This window comes from Salvelinus namaycush, chromosome 33 (assembly GCF_016432855.1).
Source record: "Salvelinus namaycush isolate Seneca chromosome 33, SaNama_1.0, whole genome shotgun sequence".
Lineage (NCBI taxonomy): Eukaryota > Metazoa > Chordata > Actinopteri > Salmoniformes > Salmonidae > Salvelinus > Salvelinus namaycush.
In genome coordinates this window covers 16,756,821-16,781,117 of record NC_052339.1, presented here as the reverse complement: position 1 = coordinate 16,781,117, position 24,297 = coordinate 16,756,821, and the positions used below count along the sequence as shown (strand labels likewise).

General features: G+C 44.9%; 1 protein-coding gene across 1 annotated transcript; it reads left to right on the top strand.

Annotated features, from left to right (window-relative positions):
- The first annotated feature begins 11,803 nt into the window (after positions 1 to 11,803).
- LOC120027674 (serine-rich adhesin for platelets-like) lies at positions 11,804 to 14,094 on the top strand. The gene is made up of 2 exons (XM_038972669.1): positions 11,804 to 13,622; positions 14,066 to 14,094. The coding sequence occupies exons 1-2, from the start codon at positions 11,804 to 11,806 to the stop codon at positions 14,092 to 14,094; spliced, it is 1,848 nt and encodes a 615-aa protein (XP_038828597.1).
- The last annotated feature ends 10,203 nt before the right edge of the window (positions 14,095 to 24,297 follow it).

Sequence of the window (24,297 nt, the reverse complement as noted above, 5' to 3'; positions counted from 1 at the left end):
TAGGGAATAGTGTGTCTACATGTAGGGAATAGTGTGCCATTTGGGATGCCCATACAGTGTGGTAGGGAGTTCACAGTGAGATATTAACACAGGCATTCCCACATGGAGAAGACGAGAGACGCAACTGAAATAACTGTATTGTGCGTTACTTATATATTACCGTGTCAGAGTAGAGGGACAAGAGAAATGGTAGGAAGGGGATTGGTGTATACAGTAAACACTGAATTGTTGAACTGTCCACACAAATGCATTAGCCTACGTGCATTTGCATGACACACACACAAACGCACACACACAAATGAATAAACTTGTTTATTTGAATGATAATCTGCTGGTTCCATTGTTTGCATGCCCAGTGTTTCCTCCTCTCCCTCACTGTTGTTCCACTGGTAAGCCAGCTAACACCTCAAGCCCCCATGCACTCAGAGTTTCCATGTCCCAATGGAGTGGGAGGTTACTGGCACTGCAATGGAAACCCAAAATGTCTCCCCCTACACCAATGGAGGTTAGTGACAATGCTAATAAGTTTACAGCTGTGTCTTGTCCTCGCACACCACCTCCACCAGGCCCTGAACAATAGAGCCAGTAAGGACAGTTCTGATTGGCCCGTGGGCAGGCGTGATGTCAGTCAACGCGCCAGTGTTACTCAGAGGACTCAGTGTCAGTGCAAAGGTCAACATTTAGCATTTAATCCACCCCGGTTCATATGCTACACTAACTTTCCACAGATCCCAATGGAAACTGAGTTAGCTGCTTTGCTAGCTGTCCATAGAGAGGCTAACTGTGGAAATAGAACTAGCCGTTAACAAAGGCAGTCCTTCATTCCCCCGTAGCACACTGCCTGGGCAGCTAGCCAAAACAGCTAACAAAGCAAATGAATTTTTCCCTCAGAGGAACCAACTCACAGTAAATATGATTACAGTCAGAAGATGGCCCATGTCTGATACCCTATCTGAGTTGTAATACCATGATAATTGACTGATTCCTTCAGCTCAACGTCTCCATGGAGAATACTGGCTTTTTCCTTTGGGTTTCAGTTGGGTCCTGATAAGCTAATTGGTCAGAGCCCCAGAGCCAATCTCTGTTTATTGGCTCATGTTTACATCGCCTTACTGTACGACAGAAAGCATACTGTTAGATAGGATGTGGCCCATTGCAGCATCTCTCTCCACTGTCCTCATTTCAGTAATGCTCTTTCTAGATGGAGGGAGGACTAGAGAGAGCAGCCACCACTACTGCATGATAGATGACTGTATGACAGTAGCAGGGGACATGTGAGTCAATCTCCAGTTTACATGTAGTCTGACAACATGCAAGTCTCCACATAATACAACCTGAACCTGTGATCTAGTCTAGTAGAGTGTGTCAGGTTCTAAATGCCATGTTTAGTAATGGCACCAACCAACCCTTAAAGTGTGAATAATGAGAGAAGTTAATAAAGGGTACATAGCAACGCTGCCTTTGATTGTGCACAAGCTGTTGTCCTCTGAATAACATGAAAAGAGCAAGAACAAGACCTCAGTGCTTTTAAAGGAATCCACTTATCACACTTGGGACAGAGTGAAGAAATCGTTCATTGGTCTTTTGTGTCCTGAACAACCAGCAGGCTCAGGTCAATGGCACCGACGGAGAACACAGGACATTCAATAGTGACACCCAAACCCAGGGATAGATCACGGTAGTCCCAGGGGGAGCCATGTGGGTTCCCAGGCTAACAGCAGCCTCAAAAAGAGCTCCAGATGATGAGGCAGGACTAGTTATGTAAGTAGCCCCCATGGTGAGGCCTAGGCTGGGTACACTGTCCTCCTGGTGCCCCTCCTGGAGCCTCATACTGTACCACCCAGACACCCAGAGTGGAGAGGAGGAGTAACACAGGGTGGTAGAGAGTTCACAGAGGACTAGGTTATATAAGGGCACATTCCACTGTGTCAACATGTGAATGGACTGAATGCATACAGATTGTGCACATACAGGTAAACGTGAGTGACACAACAATGACACACACACACACACAAACACGAGACATACACACACATACACATAGGTATGCACACACATGGCACCAACCCCCCCACCACCACACTCAGTTCTTTATGTAAAACCAACTGTTCTCCCCTACAGTTGGGAATACCATGGTAACGCAGCACAAAGACAGGAAATAAAACAGTTCCCAGAGAGCCTGGTTCAGAATACTAATCGCCATTCCGTTGTGTGGGAAAAGGAACCGGGAATAACGACATAGTGATTCCCTGTAGACTTCATTATCTGTGTTTCCTTGTAAGACCACTTTAGGAAGATCCACAGAGGAGTTATCCATTTCCCAGATCACATGAGATGGTTCAACTGAACAAGCCAGAAACATCCCCGGGCTCCGGGCCCCGGCACCACAACAATGCTTCAAGTAGATTCCTCTTCCTAATTACAATCAGTTGAATGTTTAGCCAGTTGGTACTATTACATGGGAGACATCTACTGGTGCCAAACTTCAGAACACAGAATGTCCCTAGAATCCCTGTCCCTGAGGATGTTTGAGGGATGTTTGTGTAGTGAAGTAAAGAAGTGCATGTCCCATACATCTTGTTCAGTAAGAGGAAAATTCAGCTCAGGCATAGGCCCCAGCACAGAAGGCGCTGGTATCACTGTCTGTTTTTTAGGTATGCTCCTCAGAGACAGACGGGTGAAGGGGAGGGAGACATCTGTTGCCTGTCTCAGATACCAAAAACACATTCCTCCTTCTGCCCAATCAATAACATGGGAAGTTGTACATCAGAAAACTCAAATGAACCCTTCCTCGTTACTGTGGTCAACACGTCTGATACTCTCTCTCATCACTGCATGTTAACGTTCATGTTTTCAGTTAGGAACTATTAGGCACAGTCACTGTCACAGCTAATAGGTCACAAACATAGCTGACATTTCCAACATGAGTGTTGTTTTGATTGTGTGTGCCACATCTAGACTATGCCCCCATATCAGTACCATGTGTGTGTGTGCCAAGAACACACCATGCAGATGACCTGAAAACGCAGGTACAGAGACATAGCCCCGTAGCGCCAAGTCCTTAAAGAGGTATTCCGGAGGATTGAAAAAATAAATATAATTGAACCTCTCGTTTTGGACTTGACGAGTCAATGTATGGCTCATACATAATAAACGATCTACAGCCCTCTCCCAGCGTAAAAAGTCACAAAATCCCTACATTCTAACCTGCCATCATTTAGTGCATGAGTGTCCGTTCCTGTCATAGGGTGAATGTGGGCTCTGAAGCAAGTGGGATGAGTGCCCGTTCCTGTCATTGGGGGAATGTGGGCTCTGAAGCAAGTGGGATGAGTGCTCGTTCCTGTCATGGGGTGAATGTGTGCTCTGAAGCAAGTGGGATGAGTGCTTGTTCCTGTCATGGGGTGAATGTGTGTTCTGAAGCAAGTGGGATGAGTGCCCGTTCCTGTCATGGGGTGAATGTGTGCTCTGAAGCAAGTGGGATGAGTGCTCGTTCCTGTCATGGGGTGAATGTGGGCTCTGAAGCAAGTGGGATGAGTGCTCGTTCCTGTCATGGGGTGAATGTGGGCTCTGAAGCAAGTGGGATGAGTGCTCGTTCCTGTCATGGGGTGAATGTGGGCTCTGAAGCAAGTGGGATGAGTGCCCGTTCCTGTCATGGGGGGAATGTGGGCTCTGAAGCAAGTGGGATGAGTGCTCGTTCCTGTCATGGGGTGAATGTGTGCTCTGAAGCAAGTGGGATTAGTGCTCGTTCCTGTCATGGGGTGAATGTGGGCTCTGAAGCAAGTGGGATGAGTGCTCATTCCTGTCATGGGGTGAATGTGGGCTCTGAAGCAAGTGGGATGAGTGCTCGTTCCTGTCATGGGGTGAATGTGTGCTCTGAAGAAAGTGGGATGAGTGCTCGTTCCTGTCATGGGGTGAATGTGGGCTCTGAAGCAAGTGGGATGAGTGCTCGTTCCTGTCATGGGGTGAATGTGGGCTCTGAAGCAAGTGGGATGAGTGCTCGTTCCTGTCATGGGGTGAATGTGGGCTCTGAAGCAAGTGGGATGAGTGCCCGTTCCTGTCATGGGGGGAATGTGGGCTCTGAAGCAAGTGGGATGAGTGCTCGTTCCTGTCATGGGGTGAATGTGTGCTCTGAAGCAAGTGGGATTAGTGCTCGTTCCTGTCATGGGGTGAATGTGGGCTCTGAAGCAAGTGGGATGAGTGCTCATTCCTGTCATGGGGTGAATGTGGGCTCTGAAGCAAGTGGGATGAGTGCTCGTTCCTGTCATGGGGTGAATGTGTGCTCTGAAGAAAGTGGGATGAGTGCTCGTTCCTGTCATGGGGTGAATGTGGGCTCTGAAGCAAGTGGGATGAGTGCTCGTTCCTGTCATGGGGTGAATGTGTGCTCTGAAGCAAGTGGGATGAGTGCTCGTTCCTGTCATGGGGTGAATGTGTGTCCTTATAAACATTCACACAAGTATTCCATGATATGGGGTAATAACAATCCAACACTGCAGTTGACTGCCAGTGATCATCATTCATCACATAGGTGAATGCTATATATAATCAATAGACGACATTCAAGGAGTAAAATTACATTATCACAATCACTTGCTCGTTTGCCATAGTAGTCTGATGAGAACATGAACGCAACTACGGGAAGTCGGAATCTGGCCTGCAACAACCAAAGCTGATGGACAATGTTGACTGGCAGATGGAATGACGTCCAATGAGGTTGCAAGGTTAAAGTGGGAGGCGGGATCAGGTCGGCCCAGTATTGCTCAATGAGGTTGCGGGGTTAAAGTGGGAGGCGGGATCAGGTCGGCCCAGTATTGCTCAATGAGGTTGCAAGGTTAAAGTGGGAGGCGGGATCAGGTCGGCCCAGTATTGCTCAATGAGGTTGCGGGGTTAAAGTGGGAGGCGGGATCAGGTCGGCCCAGTATTGCTCAATGAGGTTGCGGGGTGAACCCAACATCTACACAACAGAGGTTTTTTACTCTCTTTGGGCACACGCTACAGAGGCTCGAGAACAATGATGTGACAATGTTGTACATAATTCCGACACATTTTCTGGGACCCGTTTTGGCTCTTGAGCACTACTTTCAAAACCACTGGCTAAATTGCACAAAACTTCCGGAAAATCTCTTTAATACTCCCTAGAAGGCTAAAACCAACCCACTTACTCTCCTTGCCTGCAGCCCTGCACTGTAAATAACACTTCTGTCCAGAGACCACGCAATAAACCCCCATTCTAACGACATCTACAGGCTTTTAAATGTATTAACAGTGGTCCTGAAAGCACTGTTGGTCTATTAGGGGGAACGAGGAGAGGATGTGTACCTACTTTAAAGCAAACAGATAAAGAAAGTGTGAAACACTAGATGAACAGCTGGACCTGTTCAGATTGGAAAAGCTGGTTATGGTGTATCAGAAGTACAGAGTTGTGGAGTAGGGTTCATTTCTATTTATTTATTTAATTGAACCTTTATTTAACTAGGCTAGTCAGTTAAGAACAAATTCTTCTTTATAATGACAGCCTACCCCAGCCAAACCCTAACCTAACCCACAGTGCCACTCATTGCCTCCAGCCAGCTAGGCCCAAACCACTGGCCTTTGGGAGGATGTAGGTAGACATGAAGTGTGCGTCCGAAAATGGCACCCTATTCCCTATGTAGTGAACTACTTTTGACCAGAGCCATATGGCCCCTGGTTAAAAGTAGTGCACTACTGTATATAGGGAATATGGTGCCAATTGAGACAGAGCCATATATCTCGAAGAGTAGACATCCCAGACCCAGACTCCCACTGGTCCCAGAACAGCGTCCAAGTGTAGAGAGGTCAACCCAGGTCAGCTCAGAGCCATGGAGTGGGTTACACGGAGACACCCTGCCTGGGGCCGGGGGAGATTTTCTCATACCACAGCCATCTTAATTAGTTTTCTCTTGGTTAACAATAGAGGCTTAAACATGTTGGTTTGAAGTCACAAAGGCCCAGAGTAGATCTAGACTCCACAGTCTGTTTCATTAATAATAACACAACCTTGACATAGAAGGAAGGAACTCCTTTGTTTAATAAAGCTGCTTTGCATTGTGTCATTGAGTGACATGTTGTGTTGAATGGATGCCATGACAACCAAGCTGTCTATCAGGCCAGTGTGAGTCTGGGGGAACCCTGCCCTGTATCCCTGGAGGCACGCACACACACACGCACACACAGCCAGTATACACACACATTCAAAGTGTTTAGTCAGTCAGTTCAGTGTAATAATAACTTTGCAGCATAGCTGTAGGGAAACACAAACCTTCACTATACCAGGGAGTGTCCACTTATTATGTCCCATTACCTCTTAAACGCTTGTTTCCATTTTTACATTAAGAGCCCTGCCCTCTAGCTCTGCATGGTCTCATGGCTGCCTGATTTCTTTTTTCAAAACCATTTCTCACACATAGACACCAACTGGGCTTAGCGACACAGACAGACACAGCCTGTAGCTAGACATACCACACCACTAAGACCAACACACGGCTCAGTCTCATATGATCTATCCCACACCAACATGTCACCATCATTCAGTATCAGCATCACCCCAGTCCTGACTGACAAACACTGGGATATTCTCTCTAGGCCGAGGGCTTTGCTCTTGACAATGGCTCAGGATCCCACACTCACATGCCAGGTTCAATTCTTTATGTTTACACCAGTGCAATTTGGGTTGACTAAAGAGTGTTCTGCATGTCAAAATAATTCCCAGCGTTCATTCAATAGTGTATGGAAGTTAGGGTCAGCTTCCAAAAGTCAGGGGTCAGAGGTTATAAGTTCATACCCTGCTGGTAAATGGTCCTCCTAAAGACAGACAGACCAGATGAAGCATGACTCCCTAAAGACAACCTAGTGTGACTTTTGGGTGAAGAGGAGAAGTGGTGTGTGAATGAGAGTAGACATTCCATTATCTGGGTGGGATGTGAGAGAGGACAATGCCAACAGTAATGCCAGGGTCAGTCAGCTTCCAACCTGGCCAGTCACAGTGCCACTCCTTTAACTGCCAGTCTGCATGCCCAGTGCAGCACCCAGTGCCCACCTATATGACATTCTCGACAAACACATCTTTCTCACACACACACACACACACATAGATAGAACTTCAAGGACAAGGTCATGTAAACCAGGCCTTGCTGGGTCTTGACTAAGACTGAAACTCCAGGGCCTCCAAAATGGCGCAGCGGTCTAAGGCACTGCATCGCAGAGAGGCGTCACTACAGATCCGGGTTCGATCCCAGGCTGTGTCACAGCCGGCTGCAAACGGAAGACCCATGAGGCGGTGCACAATTGGCCCAGTGTCATCCGGGTTAGGGGAGGGTTTGGCCGGCCGGGATGTCCATGTCCCATCGCGCTCTAGTGACTCCTGTGGCGGGCCGGGTGCATATGCACGCTGACACAGTTGCCAGATGGACGGTGTTTTCTCCGACACATTGGTGCGGCTGGCTTCCGGGTTTAATGAGCAGGGTGTCAAGAAGCAGTGCGGCTTGACAGGGTCGTGTTTCGGAGGACGCACGGCTCTCAACCTTTGCCTCTCCCGAGTCCACGCAGGAGTTGCAGCGATGGGACAAGACTGTAACTACCAATTGAAAATCACGAAAAAGGGGTAAAACGTTTTTTTTTTTAAGAAAAAAAGGCTGCAACTCCAGTCCAGTGATATTAAACTGTGTGAATTCCTCCCCGACAGGAATAGGAACAAGTTGGAACTCATCCTATACCTCATCATCATTCACTTTGATACCAATGTTGTGTCTAGATCAATAAACCACCACTCTCTGATACCTGTGTTGTGTCTAGATCAATAAACCATCACTCTCTGATACCTGTGTTGTGTCGAGATCAATAAACCACTACTCTCTGATACCTGTGTTGTCTAGATTAATAAACCACCACTCTCTGATACCTGTGTTGTGTCGAGATCAATAAACCACCACTCTCTGATACCTGTGTTGTATCTAGATCAATACCCCACCACTCTCTGATACCTGTGTTGTGTCTAGATCAATATCCCACCACTCTCTGATACCTGTGTTGTGTCGAGATCAATAAACCACCACTCTCTGATACCTGTGTTGTGTCTAGATCAATAAACCACCACTCTCTGATACCTGTGTTGTCTAGATCAATAAACCACCACTCTCTGATACCTGTGTTGTCTAGATTAATAAACCATCACTCTCTGATACCTGTGTTGTGTCTAGATCAATAAACCACCACTCTCTGATACCTGTGTTGTGTCTAGATCAATACCACACCACTCTCTTATACCTGTGTTGTGTCTAGATCAATACCACACCACTCTCTGATACCTGTGTTGTGTCTAGATCAATACCCCATCACTCTCTGATACCTGTGTTGTGTCTAGATCAATAAACCACCACTCTCTGATACCTGTGTTGTCTAGATTAATAAACCATCACTCTCTGATACCTGTGTTGTGTCTAGATCAATAAACCATCACTCTCTGATACCTGTGTTGTGTCTAGATCAATACCACACCACTCTCTGATACCTGTGTTGTGTCTAGATTAATACCCCACCACTCTCTGATACATGTGTTGTGTCTAGATCAATATCCCACCACTCTCTGATACCTGTGTTGTGTCTAGATCAATATCCGACCACTCTCTGATACCTGTGTTGTGTCTAGATCAATAAACCACCACTCTCTGATACCTGTGTTGTGTCTAGATCAATACCACACCACTCTCTGATACCTGTGTTGTGTCTAGATCAATACCCCACCACTCTCTGATACCTGTGTTGTGTCTAGATCAATACCCCATCACTCTCTGATACCTGTGTTGTGTCTAGATTAATACCCCACCACTCTCTGATACCTGTGTTGTGTCTAGATCAATACCCCACCACTCTCTGATACCTGTGTTGTGTCTAGATCAATACCACACCACTCTCTTATACCTGTGTTGTGTCTAGATCAATAAACCATCACTCTCTGATACCTGTGTTGTGTCTAGATCAATACCCCACCACTCTCTGATACCTGTGTTGTGTCTAGATCAATAAACCATCACTCTCTGATACCTGTGTTGTGTCTAGATCAATACCCCACCACTCTCTGATACCTGTGTTGTGTCTAGATCAATAAACCACCACTCTCTGATACCTGTGTTGTCTAGATCAATAAACCACCACTCTCTGATACATGTGTTGTGTCTAGATCAATACCACACCACTCTCTGATACCTGTGTTGTGTCTAGATCAATACCACACCACTCTCTGATACCTGTGTTGTGTCTAGATCAATACCACACCACTCTCTGATACCTGTGTTGTGTCTAGATCAATACCACACCACTCTCTGATACCTGTGTTGTGTCTAGATCAATACCACACCACTCTCTGATACCTGTGTTGTGTCTAGATCAATACCACACCACTCTCTGATACCTGTGTTGTGTCTAGATCAATACCACACCACTCTCTGATACCTGTGTTGTCTAGATCAATACCACACCACTCTCTGATACCTGTGTTGTGTCTAGATCAATACCCCACCACTCTCTGATAACGGTGTTGTGTCTAGATCAATACCCCACCACTCTCTGATACCTGTGTTGTGTCTAGATCAATACCACACCACTCTCTGATACCTGTGTTGTCTAGATCAATACCACACCACTCTCTGATACCTGTGTTGTGTCTAGATCAATACCCCACCACTCTCTGATAACGGTGTTGTGTCTAGATCAATACCCCACCACTCTCTGATACCTGTGTTGTGTCTAGATCAATACCCCACCACTCTCTGATACCTGTGTTGTGTCTAGATCAATACCACACCACTCTCTGATACCTGTGTTGTGTCTAGATCAATACCACACCACTCTCTGATACCTGTGTTGTGTCTAGATCAATACCACACCACTCTCTGATACCTGTGTTGTGTCTAGATCAATACCCCACCACTCTCTGATACCTGTGTTGTGTCTAGATCAATACCCCACCACTCTCTGATACCTGTGTTGTGTCTAGATCAATACCACACCACTCTCTGATACCTGTGTTGTGTCTAGATCAATATCCGACCACTCTCTGATACCTGTGTTGTGTCTAGATCAATACCCCACCACTCTCTGATACCTGTGTTGTGTCTAGATCAATATCCCACCACTCTCTGATACCTGTGTTGTGTCTAGATCAATACCACACCACTCTCTGATACCTGTGTTGTGTCTAGATCAATACCACACCACTCTCTGATACCTGTGTTGTGTCTAGATCAATATCCGACCACTCTCTGATACCTGTGTTGTGTCTAGATCAATACCACACCACTCTCTGATACCTGTGTTGTGTCTAGATCAATACCACACCACTCTCTGATACCTGTGTTGTGTCTAGATCAATACCACACCACTCTCTGATACCTGTGTTGTGTCTAGATCAATACCACACCACTCTCTGATACCTGTGTTGTGTCTAGATCAATACCCCACCACTCTCTGATACCTGTGTTGTGTCTAGATCAATACCCCACCACTCTCTGATACCTGTGTTGTGTCTAGATCAATAAACCACCACTCTCTGATACCTGTGTTGTGTCTAGATCAATACCACACCACTCTCTGATACCTGTGTTGTGTCTAGATCAATACCACACCACTCTCTGATACCTGTGTTGTGTCTAGATCAATACCACACCACTCTCTGATACCTGTGTTGTCTAGATCAATACCCCACTACTCTCTGATACATGTGTTGTGTCTAGATCAATACCACACCACTCTCTGATACCTGTGTTGTCTAGATCAATATCCCACCACTCTCTGATACATGTGTTGTGTCTAGATCAATACCACACCACTCTCTGATACATGTGTTGTGTCTAGATCAATACCACACCACTCTCTGATACCTGTGTTGTGTCTAGATCAATACCCCACCACTCTCTGATACCTGTGTTGTGTCTAGATCAATATCCCACCACTCTCTGATACCTGTGTTGTGTCTAGATCAATACCCCACCACTCTCTGATACCTGTGTTGTGTCTAGATCAATACCCCACCACTCTCTGATACCTGTGTTGTGTCTAGATCAATACCACACCACTCTCTGATACCTGTGTTGTGTCTAGATCAATACCCCACCACTCTCTGATACCTGTGTTGTGTCTAGATCAATATCACACCACTCTCTGATACCTGTGTTGTGTCTAGATCAATACCCCACTACTCTCTGATACCAGAGTAAACCCCTAGTCAGTACACAGTGTGCTCCATAGGACAACGCTGGCAGGACCAGTGGGGCCCAAGATAAGTCAATGTTATAGCAATAGTATATAATGTACAAAGGGCAGTGAAGAAACACAAAGTGTCCCTGTTTCAGGGACAGCCGAGTCACCTGACAACAGCTGCAGAAGTGTCATATCCTTGTTAGTAACCTTGCTACCCCGCTGAACTTATTGCTGTCTTATTGCCCTCCACACAGGGTTAGTGTGGAGCAACTACCCACGTCCTCATCAAGAACCTTTAGTACCCAATGGATACTGGTGTCTGATTCAATGTTCACAGACAAGCTGATGAAAACAACATTCTTCCTAGCGGCTAAAAAAAACATATTATGCAATAATTGGTCAAGTTTCCCTTTGGTTGGCAACGTCTGTAGACACATCGTATTACGACCAAAACGAATCCAAACACATTCTCTCACACAACAACTATTCTAGTTGCAACACAATAATCACAGTTTTTTTTCACTCTAGAAACATCTGTATTTTTAGTAGCAGCAGTAGAAGCAACAACTACAGCAGCAGTATTAGTAGCAGTATGGATGAGGACAGAACTGGTAGCAGCAGCAGTATTAGTAGCAGTATGGATAAGGACAGAACTGGTAGCAGCAGCAGTATTAGTAGCAGTATGGATGAGGACAGAACTGGTAGCAGCAGCAGTATTAGTAGCAGTATGGATGAGGACAGAACTGGTAGCAGCAGCAGTATTAGTAGCAGTATGGATGAGGACAGAACTGGTAGCAGCAGCAGTATTAGTAGCAGTATGGATGAGGACAGAACTGGTAGCAGCAGCATTATTAGTAGCAGTATGGATGAGGACAGAACTGGTAGCAGCAGCAGTATTAGTAGCAGTATGGATGAGGACAGAACTGGTAGCAGCAGCAGTATTAGTAGCAGTATGGATGAGGACAGAACTGGTAGCAGCAGCAGTAATAGTAGCAGTATGGATAAGGACAGAACTGGTAGCAGCAGCAGTATTAGTAGCAGTATGGATGAGGACAGAACTGGTAGCAGCAGCAGTATTAGTAGCAGTATGGATGAGGACAGAACTGGTAGCAGCAGCAGTATTAGTAGCAGTATGGATGAGGACAGAACTGGTAGCAGCAGCAGTATTAGTAGCAGTATGGATGAGGACAGAACTGGTAGCAGCAGCAGTATTAGTAGCAGTATGGATGAGGACAGAACTGGTAGCAGCAGCAGTATTAGTAGCAGTATGGATGAGGACAGAACTGGTAGCAGCAGCAGTATTAGTAGCAGTATGGATGAGGACAGAACTGGTAGCAGCAGCAGTATTAGTAGCAGTATGGATGAGGACAGAACTGGTAGCAGCAGCAGTATTAGTAGCAGTATGGATGAGGACAGAACTGGTAGCAGCAGCAGTATTAGTAGCAGTATGGATGAGGACAGAACTGGTAGCAGCAGCAGTATTAGTAGCAGTATGGATGAGGACAGAACTGGTAGCAGCAGCAGTATTAGTAGCAGTATGGATGAGGACAGAACTGGTAGCAGCAGCAGTATTAGTAGCAGTATGGATGAGGACAGAACTGGTAGCAGCAGCAGTATTAGTAGCAGTATGGATGAGGACAGAACTGGTAGCAGCAGCAGTATTAGTAGCAGTATGGATGAGGACAGAACTGGTAGCAGCAGCAGTATTAGTAGCAGTATGGATGAGGACAGAACTGGTAGCAGCAGCAGTATTAGTAGCAGTATGGATGAGGACAGAACTGGTAGCAGCAGCAGTAATAGTAGCAGTATGGATAAGGACAGAACTGGTAGCAGCAGCAGTATTAGTAGCAGTATGGATGAGGACAGAACTGGTAGCAGCAGCAGTATTAGTAGCAGTATGGATAAGGACAGAACTGGTAGCAGCAGCAGTATTAGTAGCAGTATGGATGAGGACAGAACTGGTAGCAGCAGCAGTATTAGTAGCAGTATGGATGAGGACAGAACTGGTAGCAGCAGCAGTATTAGTAGCAGTATGGATGAGGACAGAACTGGTAGCAGCAGCATTATTAGTAGCAGTATGGATGAGGACAGAACTGGTAGCAGCAGCATTATTAGTAGCAGTATGGATGAGGACAGAACTGGTAGCAGCAGCAGTATTAGTAGCAGTATGGATGAGGACAGAACTGGTAGCAGCAGCAGTATTAGTAGCAGTATGGATGAGGACAGAACTGGTAGCAGCAGCATTATTAGTAGCAGTATGGATGAGGACAGAACTGGTAGCAGCAGCATTATTAGTAGCAGTATGGATAAGGACATAACTGGTAGCAGCAGCAGTATTAGTAGCAGTATGGATGAGGACAGAACTGGTAGCAGCAGCATTATTAGTAGCAGTATGGATGAGGACAGAACTGGTAGCAGCAGCAGTATTAGTAGCAGTATGGTGATATAGAGAGAGATAGAGATCGAGCAATAGAGAGGACCCAGTCAGAGGGTGGGATCACACACTGGAATCCAACTCTGAGGTCCACTTACATACCTCTGGACTGAATCACTACTAAAACACGTGTTTCTACTGTACTGTCTAGGCCTCCTCTATACGAACAGCCAGGATATTTGGATGACTATGTCTTTGTTTACCTCTTAGATTGATTTACTTCACCGTAAATAACGCTGCTTGTGTCTTGAGATCATATTGTGGTAAACTCCCAGGGTATTTGTCAAGTTTTCACCAACGGCACTAGAACATTCAACATCAACGAGACATCAGTATGGGTTATGGGTGTGAACGTTTAAATGAGATTAGGATCGTTAACATGAAGAAAAACCCCTAAACATATTGTTTTCCGTGTTATAGCCCAACTGGACCTAGGCAAAGCTGTGTAATTTATATCAAACCTGAGAGGAAGAACTTTAGGCTACTTTGGTGAATTTGTGAGTCATGCAAGACACGACATTGCGAGATTCAGATTACCAAGACATGCGCACCACGGTTCTATTCCATGCAACTGCAGCCCGCAGAAAAAAAATGTGTGCTGTTTTAAGAGATTGACTATTGATTGTCAAGGATGCACAGAAATTCCAAAATACAGTTTTTAGTTCAGATTCTTTATTTGCAATATGTAATCTATAGGCAAAGAGAGATTCATCAGCTGTTTATTCGATTGTGGGGTTTGAATAGTGTGAGAAGTCACCAACATATTTGGTGAGAATTAAAATCTATTCTAGCTCTTAAAGGGCCAGTAGCCTACATTGTGTGTACAATTTTCAATTACAGCATTATTTAATCTACAGTTCTACAGTCTTTCTTCTGCTATTTATTCTGTTACTAATAATATTTACATGTTAATAGTATCTTCTGTTTACAAGTATTATCTCTCATCCTTTAATTAAATGCAATCTATTAGCTTTCAACATGTAAGTAGGTATATCTAGCTGTCTGAAAACACATTCTGATTGAATGGCTTGTCCTGTATTTGTAAAAACTTAGAGTGCATTGAGTGAATGTTGGAAAAATATCTTGGTTCTCTTCTAAATATAGCAATGTGAATGCAAAAAGGACTCGGACCACAAAATCGGTTACATGAACTGACAGAAGAGTTGATTTCTCATTCAAATGCAAGGGCAGTGTGAATACAAAGAGAACAAAGTTCTTTAGCATGTTTTACCCCAGAGCTCACTTTAAAGAGGACTGACATTGGTTCTTTTAAAGAGGACTATATGTGAAAACACCCTGACTCTGTCTGCCTGGTGGCTGACCTGCCTATACTGTGCCCCTCCCCTCTCTCTCCATCCCTCGCTAGCTCGCTATGAAAAATGCAAGTGTTTGTGTTCTCGGAAGTATGGCAGCTAATCAGTCTCCTCATTCCAAAAATACTGAATCTCAGGAATTCTTTTGGAGTCGACTTTCCACCACTAAATCATTGTCGTTAACAGTTGGAAAAATGGCAGAGAAAGGCAAGCGACAGCAGCCAAGTCCTGTATGGCAATACTTTAACAAGTTAAATGAGAAGAGAATGCAAACTTTGTAAGGTGGAATTGAGGTACAGTAATGGGAGTACATGTGCTATGCTTCACCATCTGAAAGGGACGCACTGTGAGACCCAAACCATTGCTGGCAGCAGTGCAGCTGCATTGTGAACTCACATGAAACTTAATACATTTTTCTTATCATTTTAACAGAACCCCCACCCCCCCTCAATTTTTTTTTTTTAAATGTTAAGAAATGTCTTCCATTTGTCACATCCCTATAGTATGGCTGGTGTTCTCCAGTCTGTCACCACTAAGGAATGTGAGGGATTGGATATGAGTGGTTTTTGCCACACAATTCCGTTGACATTTTTAGTCATTTAGCCAACTGAGCCACACGGGACTACGATGATCAAAGTGAGCCCCCCCACTCAACCAATTAGATACACTTCAAATTCCTGCTTCCTGCATAAGGACCTGCCTCTGACATTTGATCTGCTGGTTTCCACCTGCCTCTGACATTTGATCGGCCGGTTGCCATGCATCCCAGGCACAGAGAGCTAAATCCCATAATGATCTAAACAACAGACCAGTTCAGTGTCTCCATGGAGGAGATAGAACAGGACAAGTGTTGTAATCAGCAACAGGTGAAACCAGCCGGCCTCAAAGCCTCCTGGTAAAGCTGATAATAGCCTGGTCTTTACCTGCTGTGGACTCCTCTTCCTGACTCTACCACCAGCCTCATGCTGAGGCTTCAGCTACTGGGGGAACATCAGTCTCTCTCTCTCTCTCTCTCTCTCTCTCTCTCTCTCTCTCTCTCTCTCTCTCTCTCTCTCTCTCTCTCTCTCTCTCTCTCTCTCTCTCTCTCTCTCTCTCTCTCTCTCTCTCTCTCTCTCTCTCTCTCTCTCTCTCTCTCTCTCTCTCTCTCTCTCTCTCTCTCTCTCTCTCTCTCTCTCTCTCTCTCTCTCTCTCTCTCTCTCTCTCTCTCTCTCTCTCTCTCTCTCTCTCTCTCTCTCTCTCTCTCTCTGCTTTTTTTTCACTCCTGAATAAAGCAGTACGCCCCATTGTTTGTGTGGTGTGTGTGTTTGTGTGTGGTGTGGTATGTGTGTGTGTGTGTGTGTGTGTGTGAATAGGGACAGGATCCAACAGGCATCATGGTACAGGTCCAACCATCCATCAACATCTGAGCAGTTAGATCACAGAAACTTTTTTTTAAACCTAGAAGAACTATGGAGCACTAACACGAAGAGAAAACATTTACAAAGCAAACCCAGGTGCTCATTTCAATCTGAATGGCAGATAAAAACTGCCCTCACATGACTATCAATAAGACATTTTCCACACAGAAGAGGCAAGTTTACAATACTGGGAAATGAGCATACAGTGTGGTTCAATCTTGGCAATGACCATGTCACCTGACACTCCAAACAACCAAACACAATAACAGGACAACTGACATCTTGTTCTGGCTTACTGACGGTTAACAGCAGAGGTAGGAGTTTCTGTCTGCCATTGAGTTCTGCATGAGAGAGAACCACCTCATGACAACAAACGTGAAATTAGCACTCAGTAAATCTAGCTAGTCCACTCCCTCTCTCTCCCAGTGTGGGAACAAACTAAGAGACAAAAACAAAAGTTCCTGTAAGAGAAAGAAACAGGGAATAGAGAGAGAGCGAGAAAGAAAGAAAAGGAAAACAGTGCTCCCTTTACCTCAGAGAGTCAAAGAAAGAAACCGAAGATCCCTTACCTCGAAGAAAGAGCGGAGGAAGTACATAACACTCAGCATTTTGAGAGTGTGCTGGTGGAGGAGAGAGACCCTTCGTCTCTCCCCCTCTCTCTTCCTCTACTCTCCCCCTCTTATTCCTCTACTCCCAGGCCGTGCTCCGGCGCAGGGTTTGTAGTCCTGGCAGCTCTCCTAGCCTCATGCTCACTCAACCTGTTGCTATTTTAAATAGACTTAGAGCTGGACAGGGAGGGAGCGGAGAGAGGGAGAGAGAGAGAGAGAGAAAAAAAGACAGGGAACGAGGGAAGAAGGGAGGGAAGGAAGGAGCCATGCCAGAAGCTTATGCTGCTAAGGAGTTGCATAACAATAAGAGCTAATCACCACAGGGCAACATAGGAGGCCTTGTGCCTGCAATAAGCAATAAGCAGCACAGCCTCCAGTCTAGTTATACACTCTAGTGTTACTCTGGAAGTGTTTAGGAGTTATAGGAGTTATTGTGCCGCAATAAGCAAGCAGCCTGTAGTCCACACTCTAATGTCCACACTCTAATGTCCACACTTTAGTGTTACTTACGAGTGTTTAAGAGAGAACTGCATACCTCCCCCACATTCACTAAATGTTTCCCGCACATGGCTCGTACACCCCAAAGATAGAGAGCGAGATCGTTACAGGCAAGCCGTTTTTAAGTATTTTCTGAGAGCCCACAAAAGTGGTGTTCCAAGTGGTTTACACTAGAGGAGGAGCTCAGCACTTGAAGGATCTATAGTAACTCTAAGAGTTCTAGGAGGTCTGGTTCTTCTAACACAGGTGTCATGAACTGCTTCAGCAACATATCCAGCTGTACAAATCAACAGCAAAGGTGTACAGTGTCACTACTGGTACTGTAACTCAACAGATGAATGATATCTTTAACATTACTCAGAGCTTAATCAACCACATGCAACTCACACACTTTTTCAGCGTGATTAAGGCAGACAAAGTTGGTCAGAAGACTATTTGAACTGATTTGATTTACACATCTAACATGTCATCTTTACGCAGTCCCAGTTGTGGTGATCCATGCACTCTGGACAGGGATAGGGGATACCAGACATAGTGCAGAGACTGGCCATGTAAACACTGTATATCAACAGAAAGGAACGGAACAGGCACGTGCGGAACGGAACGGAACTAGCCAAAACAGCACAGGGGGAATGCTGTTATTAAGAGAAGTGAGACAGGAGAGTGATACAAACTTGGGAGAATCTTTCCAATGTGAAAGATGCATTTACAGGTATTTGTGTGTTATAAAGGGTCATGTTGAATGTATACTTTGGGACTGCGGTGAAGAGCAAATCTAAACGCTGGCTTTGATTTTCATGAAATGGTGCTCATTTCATACATTGACAGACTTCTCATACGGTCCCTACATTGGCATATTGCTTTCATTTGTTCTCAATGCAACCAGACCTGTAAAATAATACCTGTGTGTAAAATAATACCTGTGTTATCGTGGCTAATCTCAATGCCCGCAAAAATGACAGAACATAGATACACATCGCCCTCTGCTGTGTCAACATGTCATTACACCATGTCAATTCATCCTCATTCTCCCATCCTCCCTCCCTCCCTCTCCCTCTCCTTCCTCCCTCCCTCCAACACTCTGTTTCTATCTTTCTCACTCCCTCCCCCCCCCCCCCCCCCCTCCACACCTCATGCGTCTCTGCACACTCTGAATTGAACCTATCATCCGTGTCAAATAAAAGCATATTTAATGGGTTCTGCAGCCGTGCTGCTCTGTGTTTCAGATAGAGCTGAGAGCCAGCAGTAACAGAAGAAAACAGTACATTTCCTCCCGGAGCTGGAGCTGTAGGCCATGATGACTCAGCCTTTTCTCTCAGGCAACTCTGGCTCTGGCCTGCTCCTCTTCCCAGAAGGACTGAAATAAAATAGATATGTGCTGGCTACACAGCTTCCCTGGCTACACAGCTTCCCTGGCTACACAGCTCAGCCCTTAGAACTGAGGGAATGGGCTGAGCCTTTTTCTAAGCTGCTGTGGATTGTAACATCTGACCAACTGACTGATCTGGATGGATCATACCTCCATGATGACACATCAGAAGAGGTAGAAATAACAGGAAGTGATTCTCATTGGTTGGTTGAACAGTTTTCCTGTTATTGTGAAGTATAAAAGGTCACACTGTGTCATGACTGTAACCGATCCCAGGTTGGGACAAGAACACCATATGGCCATATGGCCAAGTTCTTAATGTGGTCACTTCACTTGACCACACAGAATGAGACCAACCAGCAAACCAAAATTGGTTGTGTGAATGTTCCAGAACATTCATTAGGTTGCCTCAAAAGTTATAATAACACACAAACTGTTCAGGTTTGTTATTACATTACCTGGAAACCTAATAAGAATCTTGGAGGAATGTTCTGTGTGGTGGTTGTAACAGATGTTGTGCACACAAAAAAACATGTTCCTGAAAAAAAATAAGCTTTTGTTATCAAAAACATTATTTGAATGTTTTTGGGATGTAATCATCCTAATGTAAGATAAAACCGTAATTAGTAATTGCATTTTTATTTTATTATTGCCCGATTAGCTACAGCCAAAGCTGAAGCTACTCTTCCTGGGGTCCACTTTAAACACAAAACATTATACAATAATTAACATTAATATACAATTACAGTTGAAGGACAGAACTAAATCAAATCGAAGATTGCTATAATGTGGCTTTTACTGAGGAGTGGCTCTACGGACAATTCATTCGACCTCATGGCTTGGAGACAACACTACATAAAGAGAGACCTAAGACAACAACATAGCATGGCAGCAACACAGCATGGTAACAACACAACATGGCAGCAGAACAAAACATGGTACAAACATTATTGGGCACAGACAATAGCACAAAGGGCAAGAAGGTAGAGACAACACAAAGCAGCCACAACTGTCAGTAAGAGTTGTGTGTACCTACATTATGTGTAGATTGATGAGAAAAAAAATGATGTCATCAATTTTAGAATAGGGCTTAAACGTAATAAAATGTGGAAAAGGTCAAGGGGTCTGAATACTTTCTGGATGCATTGTACTTCCTAAAATGAATAAAATCCCCTTGATATGGAGTTTCCTCCGATTGTCTTATGGAGCTTCCTTCAGTTCTCTTATGGAGTTTCCTCCAGTTCTCTAATGGAGTTTCCTCCAGTTCTCTAATGGAGTTTCCTCCAGTTCTCTTATGGAGTTTCCTCCAGTTCTCTAATGGAGTTTCCTCCAGTTCTCTAATGGAGTTTCCTCCAGTTGTCTTATGGAGTTTCCTCCAGTTCTCTTATGGAGTTTCCTCCAGTTCTCTAATGGAGTTTCCTCCAGTTCTCTAATGGAGTTTCCTCCAGTTCTCTTATGGAGTTTCCGCCAGTTCTCTTATGGAGTTTCCTCCAGTTCTCTTATGGAGTTTCCTCCAGTTCTCTTATGGAGTTTCCTCCAGTTCTCTTATGGAGTTTCCGCCAGTTCTCTTATGGAGTTTCCTCCGGTTCTCATAAACTTGTTTTGCATTTCAATGTTCATTCCCCGCATCACACTCACACCCAGCAGCATCCACCAGTTACACACAAAATAAGAATACATTTTCATACTCTTCAATAAAACGTTGCTAACCTCAGTAAGCTGAGCAGACTATCATTTCATATGGAGCAGTATGTCCTTACTCTACTGAGGCTTTGCTTTCTCTGAGCAGCTCCTGACATCCTGATGCCAAGGGCACATCTTATCTTTAACTTTAACCCAAACACCAGATGTGCTCGGAGGGAGATGCTACAGCTATTTAGGTCAGAGAACTTAATGGGAATGTTAACTAATGTCCTGGGAATGTTCCTGGTTTGCTGGGTAGTCATCCCCCCAAATTCCCCTTGGCTCTGCATGGCATGTTTACTGGTTTAATAGCAGTTGTTGAACAGTTTTACGCATTGAATCATCAGTGGTCCATTTATATATGGGATGACACCAAGGCTGTGTGTGTGTGTGTGTGTGTGTTTGTGTGTTTAACAGGGGGCTTCCAGTCTATTCTGAGAGCAGAGCATATGAGCAGAGCATATGGGGTCCAGTTAGCAATATTTCCATCTACACAGGATCCACTCCACTATCCTACATAGACATCCATGTACGTCCCTGTCCACCCTTCAGCTATCAACCTATCACCAGTCCACAGAGTGACACAACCTTAGGTTAGTTAGGCCAATGCCAGCAGCTGCCTCTGTCTGTGGTCCCTATATAACCTCTATAACCTTATATAACCTCACAGAGGAGAGACATGCTTGCCATCCCAAATGGCACCCTATTCCCTATACAGTGCACTACTTTTGACCAGGGCCCCATGGGCCATATTAATATGATAATCAAAAACATCCTTCTATTTATTAGAACAGGTTGAAGTGTTAATGTCCTCTCATGAGAGCCGACCTAGAATATTATATCAATTCATTTATAAACTGGGTGGTTCGAGCCCTGAATGCTGATTGACTGACAGCCGTGGTATATCGCGGGTATGACAAAACATTTATTTTTACTGCTCTAATTACATTGGTAACAAGTTTATAATAGCAATAAGGCACCTCGGGAGTTTGTGCTATATGGCCAATATTCCACGTCTAAGGGCTGTATATAAGCACTCCCAGTTGCGTCGTGCATAAGAACAGTCCATATACCACACCCCCTGGGCCTTATTGCTTAAGGGAAAGTGGTTCGAAACAGGCCTGGCTATTGTGTGTCTGCTATACAGGTTTACAGGTTTGCCTTAGGTACCCGGACAACAAAAGAGAGACTCTGGGTTCCATGCCATGGCCAGGGCCAGCCTCTATTCTACCGATGGCAGTGACTCTGATGTGACTGGCTGGTACTGCACTGGCAGGTTCAGACAAAAAATGTTTCTGCATTTGGCTTTTGTTTCGTTTTCTGTGGGAAAGAGGGAGAAGAAAAGAAGAAGAGAAGGAGAGAAGAAGAGAATGAGATGGGGAACAGGAATGCTTGTGAGAAGGAATGTTGATTGGTTGAATTAATACCAGAGAAGAACGTATGGCAGAGGCCTCTGCTTCAGAGTGAGGACAAGGAGAGAGAGAGAGAGAGAGAGAGAGAGAGAGAGAGAGAGAGAGAGAGAGAGAGAGAGAGAGAGAGAGAGAGAGAGAGAGAGAGAGAGAGAGAGAGAGAGAGAGAGAGAGAGAGAGAGAGAGAGAGAGAATTCCGAAATGTAATGTGAAAGCCGAAGCCCTTTAGCCTGGTCCTAGAGCCATTATTGCACGGAACTTCCTTCCATCTCATATTGCTCAAATGAACTGCAGAGCTGGTTTAAAAAAACATCATCACGACACAACGCCTCTCCTCTATTTGACCCAGATATTTTGTGTGTATGTATTGATATGTAGGCTATGTAGTTCTGTCCTCGAGCTGTTCTAGTTTCTTAATGTTCTGTATTATGTCATGTTCTATGTTTTGTGTGGACCCCAGGATGAGTAGCTGTTGCTTTCGCAACAGCTAATGGGGATCCTAATAAAACAACAAAGATACCAAGTTTGGTGTTTGGCAAGACAGCTAGGGAAACCCAAATCACAAGGCTAAACAGAGAGCATGGCCTTAAACGTGGCTAACTGCTGTTGCTAGCAGTGACATTCTCAACTGTATCATCGACTCACCACAGACAACAACAACATACCTAAGTTTGAGGGAATACCCTACATCACTATGAAGTTCGGTCTTACAATGAGTTGTTCCTTTTCCTCTAACAGTATTTACATTCATTCCAGAGATTTGAACCACAGAGGAAAACACTTCAGCTGCTGTGTTCTCAGTGTGTCCAGTCAGTCAGCGCCTCTCCTCTCCCTCCCTCCACTCCCCTCTGTTCCAGTCTCTTCCCAGGGACAGTACAATGCCTCTCGGTTATTATGGAAGCCCAGTAGAGTGCCTTGGCTTGGGACCAGCACTGTCATGAGTGGCTAGGTCCTTCGCTTTTACTGTAATCTCCCTTTTTTCTATATTCTGTCCTCCCCAATACTTTCCTATCCCCTTTTCTTATTCTTTCCCCCATCTCACCTCCGCCTCTCCTCTCCTGATCTCCTCTCCTTTATACTCTCCTCAATTCCTCAAGGTCAGGGTGTGTGTGGCCTCATCTGCTCATTCTCAGAGCATTGTGGTTGCCCTTGAGTGTGTCCGAGTTCCCCTCTCCTCTGAACCGGCTCAGCCAGATGACAGCTCCTGTGGTGACTAGTGTGTGTGGTGACAGGTGACTTGCCAGTGAGTGTGTGGGGTAATGCAGGCCGACTAGTGGCTGTGAGTGGGCTTAGTGGAGCGGGGTTGGTTCGGGGTCCTCACTGTGTGTCATTACATGCACCAACAGAGATTGTGTGCAGGGATAACCAGGCAGTAGGATGCACTACATACTTTCACATTCTTCCTAAGAACTGTGAGTCAAAGACCAAACCAAATCAATACCTGTGGTCTGAGCCTCCAAAAATGAAAAATAAATTCAGGACTGTAGGAACACAAGCTGAGATGTTATTTTACATCATTAAACTAATGATGTACATAGCTGTAATGGCTGCCATCACACTCTAGTTCTTCGAGGTGTAATACACTCTCCTGTCAAGTGACACTATTGTGATGAATAAACACACACACACACACACACACCACACATACAGACACAGACACACATGCACGTGTGCACCACACGCGAACGTGCGCACCCACACACACACAGAGAGAGGCCTATCCTAGGACATTAGGGAACGTTAAGGATTATGAAGTATCCGAGCGAGTAATTCCTCTCTTTCACCCCGCAGACTGACAGATGGTTTCTCATGAGAACGTGCTTTACTGGAATACCAAGGTGTAACAGACTATTGACAAGTGTTACCTACTCATGGTATGTAAAGTACAGTCGTGGCCAAAAGTTTTGAGAATGACACAAATATTAATTTCCACAAAGTTTGCTGCTTCAGTGTCTTTAGATATTTTTGTCAGATGTTACTATGGAATACTGAAGTATAATTACAAGCATTTCATAAGTGTCAAAAGCTTTTATTGACAATTACATTAAGTTTTGGTGTTGACCCTTTTTCAAGACCTCTGCAATCCACCCTGGCATGCTGTCAATTAACTTCTGGGCGACATCCTGATTGATGACAGCCCAATCTTGCATAATCAATGCTTGGAGTTTGTCAGAATTTGTGGGTTTTTGTTTGTCCACCCGCCTCTTGAGGATTGACCACAAGTTCTCAATGGGATTAAGGTCTGAGGAGTTTCCTGGCCATGGACCCAAAATATCGATGTTTTGTTCCCCGAGCCAATTAGTTATCACTTTTGCCTTATGGCAAGGTGCTCCATCATGCTGGAAAAGGCATTGTTTGTCACCAAACTGTTCCTG